Source organism: Topomyia yanbarensis, chromosome 2 (genome assembly GCF_030247195.1).
Source record: "Topomyia yanbarensis strain Yona2022 chromosome 2, ASM3024719v1, whole genome shotgun sequence".
Classification (NCBI taxonomy): Eukaryota; Metazoa; Arthropoda; class Insecta; order Diptera; family Culicidae; genus Topomyia; species Topomyia yanbarensis.
Genome location: NC_080671.1, coordinates 208995076 through 209016057, shown reverse-complemented (window position 1 = coordinate 209016057; position 20982 = coordinate 208995076). Strand labels below are relative to the sequence as shown.

Below are 20982 nucleotides of genomic sequence, written 5' to 3'. Positions count from 1 at the left end.
AGTTTTCTCCGCACATTAAACATTTGTCTGAATTTTCATTGCATATATCCTCATGATGAGAACCCCCACATTTGCCACACCGTGCCTTATTGGAACAGTAAGTGGCTGTGTGGCCAAGCTGTTTACAATTAAGGCAATTCATTACACGAGGGATAAAAAGGCGAACAGGGAGACGAATCTTATCGATAATGACATAGTTGGGCAGCGCAGACCCAGCGAAAGTCACTCGAAACGAGTCAGACAGTCGATAAACTTTTTTATCTCCTTCGTGTGATACTGAATGCAATTGCTTGCATTCAAGTAACTTTACGTCTTTAAGTATGGTGCCTTTGAAACGACCAACCCCATGCTTAATTAAGTCATCAACAGTCAAACTCGATTCTGTGATGACCCCATCAATTTCAATTTCCTTTGAAGGAATATACGCTCTATATTCACGCGTAAAAAGCTCGCAAGAAGCAATTGCATTGGCTTGTTTGAGACTACCAACGACAATGCGTATTTTATCTTTATTAACTTTGACGATCTCTTTTACATCCGAGAATCGCGAAGTCAAATCTTTCGAAATTTGAATGATATTTAGCGCCTTTACTGTACGCCTAATAAAAACAATCCATGGTCCCGTTGACGACTCTGGGTAAATTTTAATTCTAATCGGGTTTACGTTTTCAGCAGAAGGCTTAGGGGGAGGGTCTGTTACTCGTTGTCCCATCTCGTCATCCATTTTACCTAGCAAGAAAAACTATCACAAAAAGGAATGAAAAATATACCTGTTATCTGCTATCTCTTAGGTGACGAAGATACCGGTAGAACACACCTCATGTGTTACGTTGTAAACTCGGTGCCCGTTGTTTGAGAATGTGACACTTGCTGTCCTTCTTCGTCGCGTTGCTTCTTCAGTAGAGAAATAGGCCTACCTGCAACACTTCAAAACTCTCTCCGGTTAAGCTGCTCGTCGGTATCACCACCACAGGCGCGCTCTCTCCGTTTCCACCACCGCGGTAGACAAATGTGGCTACCTGTGGCTTGCTGCGAAAATCCCACTGTCGATGCGGCACTTTTCGGTGCCACTTGTTTTCCTTATTCGTCGTACCACTTCTGCGGTAGACAAATAGAGCAAATGGGTCTACCTGTGACGCTTCCCCTCTCCTCGATTAGAATTGCCCGACGACACCAATACAATATATTTTTTCTGTGTGTACAGGCACGATCACTGTCGATTTCTGCCACCGCGGTAGGCAAATTCGTCTATCCGCGGTTTGCTGTCAAAACACCACTTGTCGAGGATGCCGTTGATCACGCCTCCGACGTATCAACTGTCGACTCACACTTAACAAACTGGTCTCTCTCTCTCCCACAAAAACGCATACAGCGTCTCGCACTCCGTCACTCTCTCGAGAACAAAACCTTCCACCTGGAGGCACAACCGTCTCGGCCGGTTGCAAAAACTGTTATGATAGAGTAATGTTACATCAATTTTGATATGTTTTATATCATTTGAACATCATGGTGGTACCAGTTTATATGGGAATTTGCTGTGTGACCGCACTCTTCAACCCGTAACTCCGGAACCGGAAGTCAGATCAACTAAAAATTCAATAGCAGCTTATGGGAGCGTTATACCTTTCAGATGAAACTAAGTTTGCGAAAATCGGTTCGGCCATCTCTGAGAAAATTGTGTGTTTAAATGACACACACACACATACATACATACACAGACATTTGCCGATCTCGACGAACTGAATCGAATGGTGTATGACACTCGGCCCTCCGGTAGATTTTTAGAGTGATTGCATAGCCTTTCTTTATATGAGAAAGACAAAAAAAAGTTTTCGTAATAACATTAAATCTCGACGTTTCATGCATTTTAAAGATGTTTGGCATCAAAAATACGAATTTGATTTCTGAAATTTCATGGTGTCCCCCCTTTGAAAAAGATGGGTGGGTAATGTCTAGGACATAACCGGAGTGTCGTGACTACTCGTTTGACTTGTAATTCAAATCGAATGATACTCAATGAAATATTTATATTTATATTTATATTTAACAATTTACGTCTATCTGACAATGAGTCTTAATGAACTAAATTACAAATAATCAACCTAAAGTGATAAAAAACGATTTCTAAACTGTGCAGAACTAATGACGAAGTCGAAGTTGTCGGTAAAATCGTTGAAGCGACGGACCATTGCTAGTATCGGGCTGTTGGCAGCGTAGTTAGTGTTACGCATTTCAGTCTGCAGCAGTGTTTGAGGACGAAGGACACGGGTTGGTGCGTAGTGGTTAATTTGTGATCGGGAACATCATATTCGGCGAGAAGAAGCTTAGATACGAAGGTAGCTTGCGACGCGTGTCTACGATCTTCTAAAGTGTGCAGTCCTAGTAATCGACAACGGTCTTCGTATGGCGGCAAGTTCAGTGGATCATTCCAAGGCAATTGACGTAACGCATATCTTATGAATCTGCGCTGGACGGCTTCAATTCTTTGGCTCCAAGTTGCATGGTAGGGGCACCAGACGACGTTTGCGAATTCCAACTGTGAGCGCACCAGCGAACAATACAACGCTTTGAAGCACAAAGGGTCCCGGAATTCGTTGGATATTTTGAGCATAAAACCTAGTAGACGATTAGCTTTGTCAATGATCGCTGAGAAGTGATGGATGTACGTTAGCCTTTTATCAAGGATGACGCCCAAATCTTTTACATGATCAACTCGTTGCAGCTGAGTTCCAGCGATGTTGTAGTTGAAAGTAAACATGTTCCTCGTTCGATGAAAGCTGATAACAAAGCATTTAGCAACACTAAGAACCATCGTGTTTCTTTTACACCAACTATAAAATGTATCAACGAGATACTGTAACTCACGGCAATCGGCTTCCTTCCTTATAATTAGAAATATTTTCAAGTCGTCGGCAAAGAACAGTTTCCCTCCACGCATTAAAACGAAAGCCACATCATTCACGAACAGTGAAAACAGTAGCGGACCAAGTGTGCTACCTTCAGGAACTCCAGAATGGTTGGAAAAAAAACTCAGATTCATTGTCACCAATTTGAACAACGACTTCACGGTGAACAAGGTATGATCGAAGCCAACGGCAGAATCGGGCAGTGCATCCAAGTTTATCAAGCTTCGTTAGCAGTATCTCATGGTTAACAGTGTCGAAAGCAGCCTGTGTAGATCGTGTCCACCTGCAGTTGTTTGGACATTTGTTCCGTACAAAAGGATGTGAAGGAGACCAGGTTCGTCTCCACCGATCGACCGGGAAAGAATCCGTGCTGACAAGTGCTTATGTAATGATTACTAGCAGAGAACAGCACCTCGTTGACAAGCGATTCGAAAATTTCTGACTCGACTCTCAGCGAAGTGATTCCCCGGTAGTTCTCGATGTTGCCTTTGTCACCTTTCTTGTGTACCGGAAACATGACTGAACACTTCCAATAATTAGGGAATTTTTGCTGCTGAAATGACACATTGAAAAGGTGCGTCAGTGGAATCGCTAAAATATCCGAACACTTTTTCAGAACAGCTGAAAGCATTGCACTTAGTCCTGGAGCATACGACGATTTCGTTTTTTGTATTGCAGAGAGAACCGATTGTTCTGAAATGGTGAATACATCCATATCCACCGCACCAACGGGAACATCACGGGACGCGTTTTCGAGCTCGATGGCAGTTGGCGCATCAGTAGTGAAGACACTCGAGAAGTAACTGGAAAATAGGGAACACTTTGTCGCCGTCGTAGTCGCTACTTCGCCATTGTAAACCATCCTAGATGGAAGACCCGTTTCCTTCCTCTTCGTATTAACAAAAGTCCAGAAGCCCTTCGGATTTCGTCGTAAGTTTTGTTGGATGCGGTTCACATAACCTTTGTACAGCAATTCATTATAACAGCGGTACTCATTACTGACTATTGCGAAAAAGCGTTTGAGAATAGGGCATCGTCGATTTGTGTACGCACGTAGAGCTTTGGCACGGATGCGTTTCAGATTCCGAAGCATTGCGTTCGACCAGGGAGGCTTCCTGGGAGGTTGAAAATTTGGAACAGATTTTTCAACACAGTCAAGGAGTAACCGATTATAGAGATCAACTGCAACATCTACATCCACTTGATCAAGTAGTACACTCCAGTCAATCAGCAACAGTGAGCGGCGTAGAGCTACTAGATCAGTTTTGCGAAAGTTACGACGATTCACAGCTAAAGCTTCTTCATATAGTGGTGAACTAATGGTGGAAATGGATATTTCTAAAGCGGGATGATAGTTATCCAAAGGAATGATCGCACTGGAAGCTTCACTCACAGAACACTCAGGCAAAGCATTCTCATTGACGAAGACAAGGTCAAGAAAACGAGATTGATGGTTGGAAACCGGGCTTACTTGACTTAGTCCGTGAAAAGCCATCCCGTCCAGAAGTAAGCGGCTGGCAGGATTTGTTGTCGAGGATAACGGGGTTAGGGTAAGCGTACCCACGTCCAGAAGAAACCCACATGAGTCGTGGTTGGTTGAAATCGCCAAGGACTATCATCACATCGTTTGTATCTGCCTGTGAAGAAGCGCGCTCTATGGAGTCTAGGTGGAACTGCGTAATAGAACAATCAAGTCGTTTTTCTGGAGGAATGTAAACAGCTCTAATAAAGTAGTTCTTCATTTGCTTAGTAATCTTCGTCCAAACTGCTTCAATGCTTGATGAACTATCCACACCAAACTCACAGGAGGCAAGTGCGGAAGAAGCAGCGATTAAAACGCCCCCGCCGCGACCATGGATACTGTTACGAGCACCTCGATCCGCACGATAAACCGCGTAAGAATCCCCGAAGAGCTGCATCGATGTAATACGATTATCAAGCCAAGTTTCCGTTAGAACGAAAATATCGTAGTCGCCGTCAAGGGCAGCCAAGTACAAGTCCTCGATTTTCGTCCTGAGCCCTCTGACGTTTTGGTAATACAACCGCAAACCATCGACGCCATGTGCAAAGCTTCCCGACAAATTGCAAGGACGTGATGTACCCGATGGCAAGCTGGAAACCAGAAGGTTTTCAGGAAGCGGATCGTCATTTAAAGCAAAATACTCGCCTGAGAAGGGAGTTGGGAAGACCCCCTCACGACCTCCGAACGCAGGGCCGGGACGACTAAGCTGATCGCTGGCTGGTAGCACGACTGCGTCGGAGCGCTCGGGGGAATGTTTCAAGTTATTCTTTATAATAATTATTGTGGTTCTGAAAAGAACCTTTGTTGTTGGCATCTGCGTTGATAGGGGATGCGCTGGATTCTAAGCTCGTTGAGACATTCATTCATGAAATGAACAAATTTCATATTTTCTTGCTTTGAAATATCAATGTTAAAATCTCTCGAAATCTTTTTCCTAGCGTAGAGAAATGAATCACGCTTAGCGAAAAACTAGGGGCGGGTAATGTCCGGGACATAACCGCGATGATCATATTCTTAAAATTATGCTTATATCTCTTTCAAATCGCTAAATTTTACGCATTAAGTTCGATTCACCGGGTTCAGCGAAATTTTGCTGGGGATCCCGTTCGTTAATCTATTCAGTAAAACAATTTTATTACCGAGTTCTCCGCATTGAATACAGGTCAATAATTTCATATAATGATTTCAACCAGCAGATAATGTACATGTATGACAGGTGGGAGTGTTCTGAAGTGTTTTAGTGGAGGTAACAACATAAAATCGTGTATTGGACATTTTACAATGATTCTCCTTAACCCTGCAAAACCACGGGGTTGGCAGCAGAGGGTTAAGTTGATTGGAAGAGATGATAGTTATTAAATGATAACTAAAAATATAAAATTGTTCTATAAATTGCAAAGTTATTGCCGTGTTAACCTGAAAATTTGTCATTTCATTCATATAGGAACAATCATTGAAATTTTGTCAATTTATGGTTTGCAAGATTTGAAATAACTTCCAAGTGTGGTCACGACACCCCTGTTATGTCATATACACTACCAATCCATCTTTTTCCATTATGCATTCGTCCTAATAAGGATGGTTTGTAGATAACTATGGTGATACAAGACGAGAATCTTTTGAAACGATTCAAACCTTGCCGACGATTTGTTTCTGCTGCGTACATACATATAAACATTCCCCTTTCACAGCTCACACCGAATGAGTACGCTTTGCATCAAGGCGTTCCTATTTATTAACTTTTCGGTGCAGATGAAAGGCCCTCCATTTGTGCGATAAATGAAAATATTTTCATCATTCGTTTTGGTGTAGCTTTCGCTTAGTGGTAGAGCTGCCACATTCACTGATTTTCTTGGAAGGATTTGCAAACACCTGTTATTAAGGTTCAAAATGTACGCAACGCTTTCGCTAATATGCACTACTATCGCTTTCTCGCTCGTTCTCGTGCCGTGCATGAACCTTTCCTTTCCGTCCGGTTTCTAATGCCATAACCAAAACGAATATGCCGGCTTTCCCCCACTAACTACTCTAGTCAAGCAACCTAATACGAATAATCATAGGAACAAACATGTAGTGGACCTATATTTAAAACTTTTCATCATTTTATTGTTCGGTTGGTGCACCATATTGACGACTCTGTGCGGGATGGGCTGAAAATTTCCACTTGTCCGAGTCATTTTCGAAAGATTTTTAAAAACACTATTTTTCCGTTGATAATGAATGTCCTAAATATTCCAAAATTTAATACAACATTGGTACAAATATTTTCAACAAAATGCCGAAGACATTGATTAAATCCATTCAGTACAACAAAAGATATAAGCATTCCAAATCTTACATCATTTTTCTTCCGAAATTTTGAAAAGGGGCCCCTATATTGAAAGGTAAGTCGTTAGTCACGACAAAAAATTTTGAGTTCCGGCTTATATGGGAATTTCATATGTGACCGGACGGTTCAGTCTATATTTCCGGAACCATATAAGCGATCCGTGCGAAATTTTATAGACATCTGTGGGGATAATATAGCTATCATTTGGGACTAAGTTTGTGAAAATCGACTCAACCATTTCCGGGAAACTGATGTGAGTTCGGTAATTTTGAAAGATGGCCGCTTTTTCCGGGCACTTCCGGAACCGTCTATGGTGGTCAATGTAGTCAACGAAAGTTTATTTGGCCGTCGGTGACCTAGAACTGCAAATCTAAGTTGTTTGAGAGACTTTTAGCGAAATTTTTACCTTTTTTGCTTTCATCGGAGTATTGGTTTGAATCACAATTTGCTATGTGATCGCACGCCACAACCTGTAACTCCGGAACCGAAGTCGGTTCGGGATAAAATTTAATAGCCATTTACGGGGACGCAACATCTTTCATTTGAGACTAAGTTTGGTTGATTCGGTCTAGCCATCTCCGAGAAACCGATGTGACTGTTATTCTGAATTTGGATACTTCCGCCGGGGCTTCCGGAACCGATGGTGGCCAATGTGACCAAAAAGACTTTGAATGGCTGTTAGTGACCTAGTACTACAAATCGAAGCAGTTGTGGTCACATTTTGGAAAAAAATTCACCATTATTCATTGCAGAATTTTTAAAATCGATATTTTCTACATGATCGTACTCATCACCCTGTAATTAGAGCTTCCATTTCCCGACGGTTTTCAGCTTCCCGGGATCCGGGAAATAAATAATAAATTTCCCGGGAATACAGAAGAAAAATAAAAAGGTGAATGATTTTCTTGAAAATAAAAGAATAAATTGAAAAGCTTTCAAACCCGTTTGATTGAATGTATATCTGTCCTAAAGCAGTTGTCAGAAGATGGCGATTTGGTGGCCTACACATCATTCAATCATTTGATAACTCGTCAATAAGTTTACGCAACATCAATTTTTTCTTGGCTATATGTATAACCTAAATTTTGGTAATTACGATTACGATTGGGAGTTACTGTCCAATATTCGGATTCGTTGTTCTGATACGATGGAATGTGATCAATTTAATGCAAAACACCTTCTTTGGTAATTTTGAATGAAAAGATTGAGCTGCTTTAGGATACCCGAGCAGAGTCTGATAACAAATTGAGAACTAAACTTGATGTTGTGATGTAGTAGGGAATGATTGCTCAGGTTGTTATCATTTTGGTCGTTTTAACGGTTAAAAGATCAAAATCGAAAGCAGAAAAATGTCAGTATGACATCAAACAGAAAACTATTTATGCTATCAGTGAAAGCAAATTAAAAACTCCTTAAGACGGTGAAATATTTCATTGATAACAAAATAAGTAATCAATTTGATGTTTGTCAAAAAAATAGAAACAAACACTTTTTTCTAAAAATGTAAGCACATCAAAATGATATCAAAATTTGATGTCATCCTATCTGAAAAAGTTTGAACTGATATCAAAATAAGATTTCAATTTGATGCTTGATATCAAAATATGTTGTCTATTTGCTGTTATTTTGATGTTGGACTTTGCTCGGGTAGTGTGCAGTTACTTCTGATCAAAAGGAATTTTTCTATTTGGAATCCATTTCCGTCACAGTAGGATCAGCATCATTTCGAATTAAGTGTGAATCAAAATCAAGCAGATAATGGACGAACTGTGCAGCGATGGATGAAGCCTACCATCGATTTCCTGTTACGGGCAAGTATCTGGATTGCTTGATCTTTTCCCTTCAAAAATCCTGCCTGCATCCTTGAAAGCGACATTCAAAGAGTTTAGATGCGCATGATATTGGACAGATACAACGTTATGTATTTCTTTTCATACATCCAAAAATTTACACATATTACAGTTACGGTATAACAAATAAGACGAAATATGCATTCGATGAACCGACCAAATAATTCTGCAGACGTTCTAGAAACATTCCTTATTTTAAATAGCGTTTGCGTTAAGAAGTTTTGAAACAAACACGCATCGATTTTTTAAGAAAGTAACGCAATTTCCATTACTAATTTGTTTGCAAGCCCTTTCATTCAAGATCTAACTACTAAAATAAATTATAACAAGAACTGTTAAAAAATCGGATCAATCGGCTCATCGGTTGCAGAGATATCGTGCGCATCACTAACGCTACTGTAAGGAAATGCTTCGGCCGGCAAATTAAGCCATTTTTGAATGAAAAAATCAACCTTCTTTAGTGTTTTGAGTATGGCTTGGACTATATACCTAAAAAAATCACGAAAACATATCAGTGAGCCTAAAGATATATAGTCCATTGGGCTGCAAATCAGTTGAAAAAGCACAATCTGCATTCACTACTCGCTCCAAATGTTTTGCGGTAAAGATATTTCCTACAGAATTTCAATCGCAGAACCTAAGTCTTTTGGAATAAATTAAAAATCTTTTTTCCGGGGATTCCCGAATCCCGGGAATGAGAAAACACAATTTCCCGGGAATCGGGAATCCCGGGAAATACAAAAATCCCGGTGTTGGATGGAAGCTCTACCTGTAATTCCGGAACCGGAAGTAGGATCCATTAGAAATTCAATAGCAGCCTATGGGAACGTTGCACCTTTCATTTGGGACTAAGTTTGTGAAAATCGGTTTAGCCATCTTTGAGAAAAGTGAGTGAAATTGTGTTCGCGTACACACACAGACGCACATACACACATACATACACACAGACATTTGCCGAACTCGACGAGCTGAATCGAATGGTATGTGTCACTAGGCCCTCTGGGCATCCGTTAAAAAGTCGGTTTTTAGAGCAATTGCAATACCTTTCTATTGAGAAAGGCAAAAATAAAATGGTTCGGGCAGTTTGCGAAATTTTATACACGAATAAAAATTCAATATTTGTGCAGAATTATGAAAATATGACGAATTCTAGCGAATCAAAGGTGGTAACATTTAGTACGGTTATACTGCCCATAAAAGCATGAGTCCCATATTGAAAAACAGCCAGCCGAGAAAAACGCTGTTGAAGATTTACATTTTCATTGAGCCATATGGAAGGGGCAACCATGTTTTGCTATTTTTCGATATTTTCTAAACAAACCAGGTAATCTTATCTGTACATTGTGATTCAGTGATTACCAGAATACAATCCAACAGATAACTCATTTTCGACAAAAATCCATATGGGACTCTTATGCTTTTATTGGCAGTATATGTGTCATCCATTCGAATCACGAAGTATAGTTCATTACTACAAAAAGAGACTGGGTTTTGTATACAGACGCAAACAGCGTCAAGAAATGATTACGTACCCTACCATCTCTAGTTGACATTGTCTCCAGTATCATTTTTGAAGAAAATGGACTCAGCATGCCATTCTTGTATAAACTGCACCACACGGTCACCTTGTTGGAATGGAGTCTCTAGGATTATCTCTGGTTACTCACCATGCTTAATAGGCAGTTTAGGTTATTTTGTACCACACACACCAAAAATGAGCTTCGTTGCAAAAGATGAATTTTTGGCAGCTAACTGCGAAAAGCATTCATTCCAAATTTTGAAGATATTGTTCAAGCGTATATTTTAGCATTATATAATTGTAGACAAATCTGTACAAATTATAGAAACAAATTAAGTTGACGTCAACTCAGTTATCAAAAACCTATTTTAATCCACCTAGCGGTGCAATTGTGCCTTTCTCAATCATGAATCACGAGAATGTGTCCGTTGTTTATATTCATTAAAAGCTTTTAAATGCATATATTACATTTTATTATTATACATCACATGACAACTATATACAGGAAAATAAATCATTATTCGAGTTCTAAAATTTTGAAAAAGAAAAAACAGCCACGGTAATATTGATCTGAAAAAAGGTGCAAAATCGGCAAAGTCCCAAAAAGACGATTTTTATAAAAAAAATTTTTCGAGATAACATAAAATCTCGACGTTTCATGCATTTTAAAGATGTTTGGCATCAAAAATACGAATTCGATTTCTGAAATTTCATGGGGTCCCCCCTTTGAAAAAAAAATTGAGTTCCGGCTTATATGGGAATTTCATATGTGACCGGACGATTTAGTCTATATTTCCGGACCCATATAAGCAATCCGTACGAAATTTTATAGACATCTGTGGGGATATTATAGCTATCATTTGGGACTAAGTTTGTGAAAATTGGCCCAACCAGTTCCGGGAAACTGATGTGAGTTCGTAAATTTTGAAAGATGGCCGCTTTTCCCGGGCACTTCCGGAACCGTCTATGGTGGTTAATGTAGTCAACGAAAGTTTGGTTGGCCGTCGGTGACCTAGAACAGCAAATTTAAGTTGTTTGAGAGACATTTTAGCGAAATTTTTACCTTTTTTGCTTTCATCGGAGTATCGGTTTGAATCACAATTTGCTATGTGATCGCACGCCACAACCTGTAACTCCGGAACCGGAAGTCGGATCGGGATGAAATTAAATAGCCATTTACGGGGACGCAATACCTTTCATTTGAGGTCAAGTTTAGTCGAATCGGTCTAGCCATCTCCGAGAAACCGATGTGACTGTTATTCTGAATTTAGATACTTCCGCCGGGGCTTCCGGAACCGAGGATGGTGGCCAATGTGGCCAAATAGACTTTGAATGGATGTTAGTAACCTATTACTACAAATCGAAGCAGTTGTGGTCATATTTTGGAAAATTTTTCACCTTTATACATTCATTGCAGAATTTATTAAAATCGACATTTTCTGCGTGTTCGTACTTATCACCCTGTAATTCCGGAACCGGAAGTCGGATCCATTAGAAATTCAATAGCAGCCTATGGGAACGTTGCACCTTTCATTTGAGACTAAGTTTGTCAAAATCGGTTCAGCCATCTCTGAGAAAAATGAGTGACATTTTTGGTCACATACACACACACATACACACACATACATACATACACACATACATACACACACAGACATTTGCCGAACTCGACGAACTGAATCGAATGGTATATGTCACTCGGCCCTCCGGGCCTCCGTTAAAAAGTCGGTTTTCAGAGCAATTGCAATACCTTTCTATTGAGAAAGGCAAAAAAATCGTATTGATATACACTTTGTTTTCTCAGCTCCGTAAAATGCAAATTGTGCTCTATTTGCATTTTACGGAGCTGAGAAAACAAAGTGTATATATCTGTCACAAAACACTGTAACACAACCATCGACTTGTTGCAAAATACAATTATTACCATGTTTAAGTTGGTACAACATGACATCACTTGTATGAAACTGTAATATATATTAGATAAAATGCTTCTTATACTCACTTTGTCCCTAAACTACGACACTTCCTATGTCCGATAAACTTATTCGATGACGTTTGGAGTGAGGAACTAGGGAAACGCATCGAATTTGACTTAGCGGGCGACAAATTCAGAAATGCAAGGGTAGAGGTATTCGTCTGTACATTGTCAGCAATGGCACCGGATGATGTTTGTTTGATGCTTCCAGTTTTAATGTTCCCTTCGGCCGATGATGATGGTGTCGAAGGCAATGGTTCCAACTTAAGAGATTTTCTGAAAGTGTTTGCAATTCAACCATCAGATAACCTGCTTATATCGTCAGTTGCAAAAATGGCACTATACTTGTATTGGTCATCTTCAAATATGTTCTGAAGTTCCTCGATATATCGGACGGAATTGAGATAATTGAATGTCTTCGCTACTGATTGAATGTGAGAGTAATCTGATCCTTGGTAATTTGAAATCACTCGTAAAATATTGTTCATTTTGATTCGTCGTTGTTCAGGCTCCAAACCACCTTTGTGAGGATGAGCTAAGTCTATATATACTAAATCTGTTAAAAACAAACCTGCAACGAGAATAATGAAAATGAATAAATGAAATGTCCAATATTCTTAAAAGCAGTGCCAAAAAGCTCAATCAGGGTGTTGCTGTTGACTTATTCCGAAAATGAAGTTCCCCGAATATCAAAGTTTTTATAGGCCTTCTTATAAGTTTCCAGGCTTTTCGAAGTAACAAATTAAAAACTTTTGTGTTACGAATGGTATTGCATGATTGTACGTCGATTCCCGGTTTACCATTTCCAGGAAAACCATTTTCCGGAATGTCATTTCCCAGAAAACCATTTCCCAGAATGTACCATTTCCCGGAAAACCATTTCCCTGAATGTACCATCTCCCAGAATATCATTTCCCGGAATGTACCATTTCCCGGAATACTATTTCCCGGAATGTACCATTTCCCGGAATACCATTACCCGGAATGTACTTTTTCTCGGCAATTATTTATACTATTGAAATCTAAAGTAAACATGTAATTTGAACCTCAAGAATAAATCCAGAGCTATGTTGACTTACATATCCACGCGAAGTGATCAAAAAAAGATGCAAACTTGAAATCGACCTTCACGGATTTGAACCAAATTTGAAGGAATTGCTCATCTAGGGCCAATATATAAAAACCCAAATTTTTGTGTCAATTGAACCACCCCTCGAGTCATGGGAGCACCCCCCGTTTTGGCAAATTGCCAAAACGCTTGATTTTCTTTTGTTCATATCTCCGGTTCTATTTACTCTAGAATCAAACCGTAAGTTGGCTTTTGAAGAAAATTGTTCAAGGAGTCTAAATAATATTTTTTGCCGGCAGTGCTGCCAACTATGCGATTTTTTCAGTTAAATATTATAAGTTAATTTTTCTCTCAATACATATATTTTAATTTTGAAAATTTTAATGACATCGCGTTCCTCAGACATTTTTACATAAAAAACTTATCATCCCAATATAATATGGGCGCATCCTGAGATATTCCGTTTTTCCTCTATTCTTTATTTCACATTATTCCGCGACAAATAAAATTTACAATCAAGATGTGATAAGCTTTATAGATATTGATTGACTGTGCTGGAATAAAACATGATGACATTATTCTGCATTCCAAGTTTTTGTTTGGTTCGCTTGACACCTTATCTTTGCTCTCTAATCATATTAATAAAAAACCTGTTTTAATCCACCGAGAGGTGCAATTGTGCCTTTCTCATTTCTCCAAACTATGATTTAATAGCTGGTTCGTACAGTATAACATTATGGAAATGTCTTTCATTCTTATTACTCTTGGTAAGTATATATAAGAGCACATTTTTGCCTTCGCACTCCACAACCCGTAACTCCGGAGCTGGAAGTCGGATGAAGATGGAATTTAATATCAGTTTCCGGGGACGCAACACCTTTCATTTGAGACTAAGTTGATCAAATCGGTCTAGCCATTTTCGAGAAACCAATATAACCGTTATTCTGAATTTGGATGCTTCCGGATCCGTCGATGGTGGCCAGTGTGGCCAAAGAGACTTTGAATGACTGTTGGTGACCTAGATCTACAAATTCAACAGTTATGTTTATATTTTGGAAAGAAATTCACCTTTTTAGATTCATCGCAGAATTCGTTAGAATCGGGATTTGCTGCGTGATCGTACGTATCACCCTGTAATTCAGCAACCAGAACTCGGATCCACACAAAATTCAACAGCGGCTGATGGACCTTTCATTTAAATTCAAATTTGTCAAAATCGGTTCAGAAAATTCCGAGAAACCGATGTGGACAAATCAACAAATTTTGTTTTGTAACCATACTGTTCAACTCGTAATCCGGAACAAGATGTCGGTTGAAAATGAAATTCAATAGCAACCTATGGAAATATTATACCTTTCATTTGAATCTTAGTTTGTAAAAATCGGTTCAGCCATCTCCGAGAAACCGATGTGGACATTTTGTTAACAAATCCGCACATACATACATACATACATATATACATGCATACATACATACACACATTCATGCACACATACATACACACATACATACACACAGATATTTTGAGATATTTTTTCCGGGCCTCATAACCTTTCTATATGAGAAAGGCAAAAGAATAATATTTAATTAGCTTAATCAGCATGAGTTCAATGTTATCTTCATGTGATTATATTTTGAAATGTTGGTGGAATGGGTTTGAAAGTGGAGGGAATGGGGGGTTAGTAGAGTGGGAGTGAAGGATGAGTCAGAAATCCTTCATCTTATTTCGGTATACGGGGTGGATGAAGGAAATGCGGGCATGAGGGTGGTCCAAGGGGAGGGGAGTGATGAAGGAGGGAGGTGTAAGGGCAAGGCGGGGGGGAGGTGCGGCGACGCAATACTCAACTGCATATTTTGCCTTCCATTTGAGACTTGGTTTGAGAAAATCGGTTCAGTCATCACCGAAGAACCGATGTGACATTAATTGTGGAATATGACCGGAATTCCGGACTTCCGGAATCGTCGATAGTGGACAATATATTCAAAGAATGTTTGATTGGCAATCAGTGATCTAGATCTGCGATTAGAAGTAATTTGGTGACCATTTCAATAGTTTTTAGCCTCTGAGGTATTACGATTGTACCGATTTATATGGGAAATTCCAGTGTATCTTTACTAACACCCCTGTAACTCCGGAAGCAAGAGTCAGAACCGAATGAAATTCAGCAGCAGTCAGCGGTATTACTGTATCTTTCATTTGAAAACAAGTTTGTAAAAATCGGTAGAGAATACGTTGGGGAATGGGTGTGATATTAGCTTAGGAACTTGGCGAGTTCCCCGGGGGTGTCATGAACCGTCATAGGTGACCAATGTGGTCAAAGCTGCTTTAATTGATCATTGGTGATCCAGACCCGCAAACTAGAGTAATATTACATCAATTTTAATATGTTTTACATCATTTGAACATCATGGTGGTACCAGTTTATATGGGAATTTGCTGTGTGACAGCACTCTTCAACCCGTAACTCCGGAACCGGAAGTCGGATCAACCAAAAATTCAATAGCAGCTTATGGGAGCGTTATACCTTTCAGATGAAACTAAGTTTGCGAAAATCGGTTCAGCCATCTCTGAGAAAATTGTGTGAGTTTAAATGACACACACACACATACATACACACAGACATTTGCCGATCTCGACGAACTGAATCGAATGGTGTATGACACTCGGGCCTCAAGGCCTCGGTTAAAAAGTCGATTTTTACAGTGATTGCATAGCCTTTCTTTATATGAGAAAGGCAAAACAAGCTCTCATAAACCAATAAAGTACCAGAAAACTGATTATGCTTAAAAAAGGCAAAGTCTCAAAGAAGATTGTTATGAATTATTAATTTTCAAAAAAAGTACTCAAATTTTAAAGAAGACATTCAAAAATATTTTTCATGATTTGCTCATCTCCAAAAGAAGGCGAATAAGCTCATAGAATAACAATTATAATTCAAAAAGTTATAACCCCATAGAAAATCCTCCCGATTTTCCCACCGACTAAATCGGCTTGCGTCGGCACAATCGGCCGACTATGCCACCAATTAATCGGTCGATTGTTGCACCAACTCTTATGGGGGTTTAACAACAACCGAATAAATATGACAGACGAAATCTGTTGAAATCAGTCTATTTCAACCAATTAAACCGATCCATTAGTTGATAGTTTAAAACTGGAACCAGATTCACACAGATTAAATCCGGCGATTAATATGGTGACGAAAATTGTCCACCGACGAAACCCATCTTGGTCGTTTAATTAATCTGTCGATCTCGAAGCACCCGTTTTCGTCGGTCGACTGTGAAATTTATGTACTGTCAAATTTTCTACGGGGAAGGTATGTTAGGACCACTAGTACTTAAATCCAATAAAACACCAAGAATATTTTGAAAGAGTACTTAAAAGAATGTGAAATTAAATAGAAAAAGAAAGTACATATAAATTAAAAACATGCCAAAAATAACGACAAGGAAGCATGCATGTATAAGAAAGAAAACCCGCAGATTTTTTAGATGCATAATCCATAAAAATCCCAATATAAATATATCTGAAGCATTGTTGATATGTTATTCTAACTTTAACTAACTAACATTTAAAATCAATAAAATTCCAAACATATTTCCAAACTACTTTTTATGTTCTAAAGTAGAGGGAATTTCGTAGTTTGTTTGACATTTGCTGCGTAGCAAGTGTAATCAAAATGAGTGGTGGCAAGGTACGTGGTTTAATTTATTTTCCGGGAAATGGTATTCCGGGAAATGGAACATTCTGGGAAATGGTTTTTCCGGGAAATGGTACATTCCGAGAAATGGTTTTCTGGGAAATGGTACATTCCGGGAAATGGTTTTCCGGGAAATAGTACATTCTGGGATATGGTTTTCCGGAATATGGTATACCGGGAAATGGTATTCCGCGAAATGACGTACAACCGTATTGCATTTACCGTCTTTGTTAAATTACTTAAAAACATGTAAAACATTTTCCCTTGCTTGCCATGCAATTTTAAATATTTCAAAAACTAACATTGATTGAGTAGCTCCATGGCCAACCAAATCACTAGATAAAAACCTGTTTTAATCCACCTAGAGGTGCAATTGTGCCTTTCTCATTTCTCCAAACTATGATTTAATAGCTGGTTCGTACAATATAACATTATGGAAATGTCTTTCATTCTTATTACACTTGGTAAGTACCATAAACCGGGGTGACATTGATCACATTTCGAAGTAATCATTACATATTTTCAGACGCAACACTTTTTTTTAAGTTTAATATTTTTCAATCATGTACTGATGTATGGAGAACAAGATTGGATGGTTTTACCTAAAATTGTCCGCTTACAGCTATTTTTTCAAAAAAAATTTCAAGTTGAAGTCCGTTTTCGTGTTCCGGGGTGACTTTGATAACCTGCGTGTTCACCCGCATTAAGTTATTGATGTCAATGTTTTTCATTCAAATGTTTGCTTAAATAATTCTGGAAAGATGCTCATTGTTAAATAGATGTTAATTGGTATTATACAAAGTATTTCTGCTAAAATTATTTTATTTCAGTGCTTTATCAATGTACAAAAAGTGTCATCCATTTTAATACGTTGGAATATTGAACAATAAAAAAAAATGTTGTAAATTTTAGATTAAAATAATTTTGCTCAAATCTGAGATTTATTTGTTTTATAAAAAATAGACAAAATAAATAAATAAATAAATTATAAATTTTTACGAAGCTTCGTAAAAATAAGGTAAAGTCAAATTTCGGTTTTTTGAAGTTTTTGTACCCCAAAACCGAATAATATACTCAAAAAGTATAACGAATCAGTATTTTATATGTTTAGAGTAAAAATCATTCTAAATTAAAATGATTCGGTCGACTATTCTGGATTAATAAGCGATCTACGTAAAAAGTTTCGAGTGCTCAAAGTCACCCCGATGATCAAAGTCACCCCGGTTTACGGTATATATAAGAGCACCTTTTTGCATTCATCGCGGTATCGGTTTGAATCCGAGTTTTCCATGTGATCGCAATCCATAACCCGTTACTCCGGAGCCGGAAGTCGGATGGAGATGAAATTTAATATCAGTTTCCGGGGACACAATACCTTTCATTTGAGACTAAGTTAATCAAATCGGTCTAGCCATTTTCGAGAAACCAATATAACCGTTATTCTGAATTTGGATGCTTCCGGATCCGTCGATGGTGGCCAGTGTGACCAAAGAGACTTTGAATGACTGTTGGTGACCTAGATCTACAAATTCAACAGTTGTATTTACATTTTGGAAAAAAATTCACCTTTTTACATTCATCGCAATCGCTAAATTGGAAAAACTTGGCTTCAGTGGATCACTTCTGCGATGGTTCCAATCCTATCTCGTTGGCCGTCAATTCAGTGTGAACATAGGTGATGCATACTCCAAACTATTCTCCGCAACGTCTGGAATTCCGCAAGGAAGTCATCTCGGACCTTTGATATTTACTCTATTTCAACGATGTAAACTATCAGCTGAAAGGGCCACGGTTGTTGTATGCAGATGACCTGAAAATTTTCAACAGAATTAAGAGCCGAACGGACGCACTTTATTTGCAGCAGCAATTTGACACTTTCAGCAGATGATGTGAAAACAACCGAATGAATCTGAATCCGGCGAAATGTTCTGTGATATCGTTCTCCAGAAAAAAAGATCCCATTGAGTTTGAATATAACTTGTCTGGAGCTCTTGTCTCCCGGGTGAGCTGCGTTAAGGATCTTGGAGTGCTGTTAGATTCGAAACTTACATTTAAGAATCACATTTCGTATGTTGTTGGTAAAGCATCGCGAAGCCTGGGCTTCATCTTCCGTACGGCTAAATCCTTCACAGACATTTATTGTCTCAAAAGCCTCTACTGCTCTTTAGTGCGCTCCACGCTGGAGTATTGTTCGGCAGTCTGGAACCCGAATTACATGAACAGCAGCGATCGAATTGAAGGCGTTTATACGGTATGCTCTTCGACGCCTGCCTTGGCGCGATCCTTTTCGTCTACCAAGCTACAAGAGTCGGTGTCAACTCATCCAGCTCGATACCCTTCAGCGCCGTAGAGAAACTGCAAGAGCCTTATTCATCTCTGATCTTCTGTCAGGACGCATCAATTCTCCAGATTTACTAGAGCGAGTCAACATCCAAGCAAGGTCCAGAACGTTACGCGGAAAAGTTCTTCTGAGAGTGCCGTTTCGACGAACTATTCAAACAGCTAATGCCGCTATCACGGGACTACAACGCCTCTTCAATCGTATGTCGCACCTGTTCGACTTTCATTTGTCTCGGATATCTTTAAGAAAGCGATTCCTGCAGTTTTTTAAATGTAATTAATTTAAGTTTCCATCATTGGGGCCGAGTGCGGCCTGTTGATGCGTGCGATAAATAAATGGCCCGTACCATTTTGCCTGATCGCAGAATGCGTTAGAATCGGTATTTGCTGCGTGATCGTACGTATTACCCTGTAATTCAGGAACCAGAACTCGGATCCACACAAAATTCAACAGCAGCTGATGGACCTTTCATTTAAAATCAAGTTTGTCAAAATTGGTTCAGGAAATTCCGAGAAACCGATGTGGACAAATCAACAATTTTGTTTTGGAACCATACTCTTCAACTCGTAATCCGGAACAAGATGTCGGTTGAAAATGAAATTCAATAGCAACCTATGGGAATATTATACCTTTCATTTGAATCTTAGTTTGTAAAAATCGGTTCTTTTTTGCCTTTCTCATATAGAAAAGGTTATGCAATCACTCTGAAAAACGTCAACCTAATCCCGGCCCGGAGGGCCGAGTGACATATCATATTCGACTCAGTTCGTCGAGATCGGAAAAAGTCTGTATGTGTGTGTATGTATGTGTGTGTATGTGTGTGTGTATGTGTGTGTGTATGTGTGTATGTATGTGCGTATGTGTCAAATAATGTCACTCATTTTTCTCAGAGATGGCTGGACCGATTTGCCCAAACTTAGTCTCAAATGAAAGGTGCCTTCCCATCGGCTGCTATTGAATTTTGGATCGATCGGAATTCTGGTTCCGGAATTACGGGTTTCAGAGTGCGGCCACACAGAAATTTCTCATATAAACTATAGGAAAAATTAAAAATAGAATTTTTATTTTTGATGCTAAATGTGTTCAAGGTGCATGAAACGTCGAGATGTGATGCAAACTCGAAAAAAAATTTGACGACAATTCACTTTTTTGGATTTTGGCACATTTTTGCCTTTCTCATATAGAAAGGTTATGCAATCACTCTGAAAAACGCCAACCTAATCCCGGCCCGGCGGGCCGAGTGTCATATCCCATTCGACTCAGTTCGTCGAGATCGGAAAAAGTCTGTATGTGTGTGTATGTGTGTGTGTATGTATGTGCGTATGTGTCAAATAATGTCACTCATTTTTCTCAGAGATGGCTGGACCGATTTGCCCAAACTTAGTCTCAAATGAAAGGTGCAACCTTCCCATCGGCTGCTATTGAATTTTGGATCGATCGGAATTCTGGTTCCGGAATTACGGGTTTCACAGTGCGGCCACACAGAAATTTCTCATATAAACTATAGGAAAAATTAAAAATAGAATTTTTATTTTTGATGCTAAATGTGTTCAAGGTGCATGAAACGTCGAGATTTGATGCAAACTCGAAAAAAAATTTTACGACAATTCACTTTTTTGGATTTTGGCACATTTTTGCCTTTCTCATATAGAAAGGTTATGCAATCACTCTGAAAAACGTCAACCTAATCCCGGCCCGGAGGGCCGAGTGTCATATCCCATTCGACTCAGTTCGTCGAGATCGGAAAAAGTCTGTATGTGTGTGTGT

General features: G+C 39.1%; 1 protein-coding gene across 5 annotated transcripts in view; it reads right to left on the bottom strand.

Annotated features, from left to right (window-relative positions):
- Positions 1-20982, bottom strand: part of LOC131682806 (ras-specific guanine nucleotide-releasing factor RalGPS1) — a 406032-nt gene that overhangs the window by 74558 nt on the left and 310492 nt on the right. For all 5 annotated transcript variants that reach the window (XM_058964563.1, XM_058964566.1, XM_058964565.1 and 2 more), the window contains 2 exons: positions 12447-12672; positions 12129-12377 (listed from right to left, as the gene is read on the bottom strand). In XM_058964563.1, coding sequence (XP_058820546.1) covers positions 12129-12377; positions 12447-12672 — 475 coding nt within the window. The remainder of the gene's footprint in view (positions 1-12128; positions 12378-12446; positions 12673-20982) is intronic.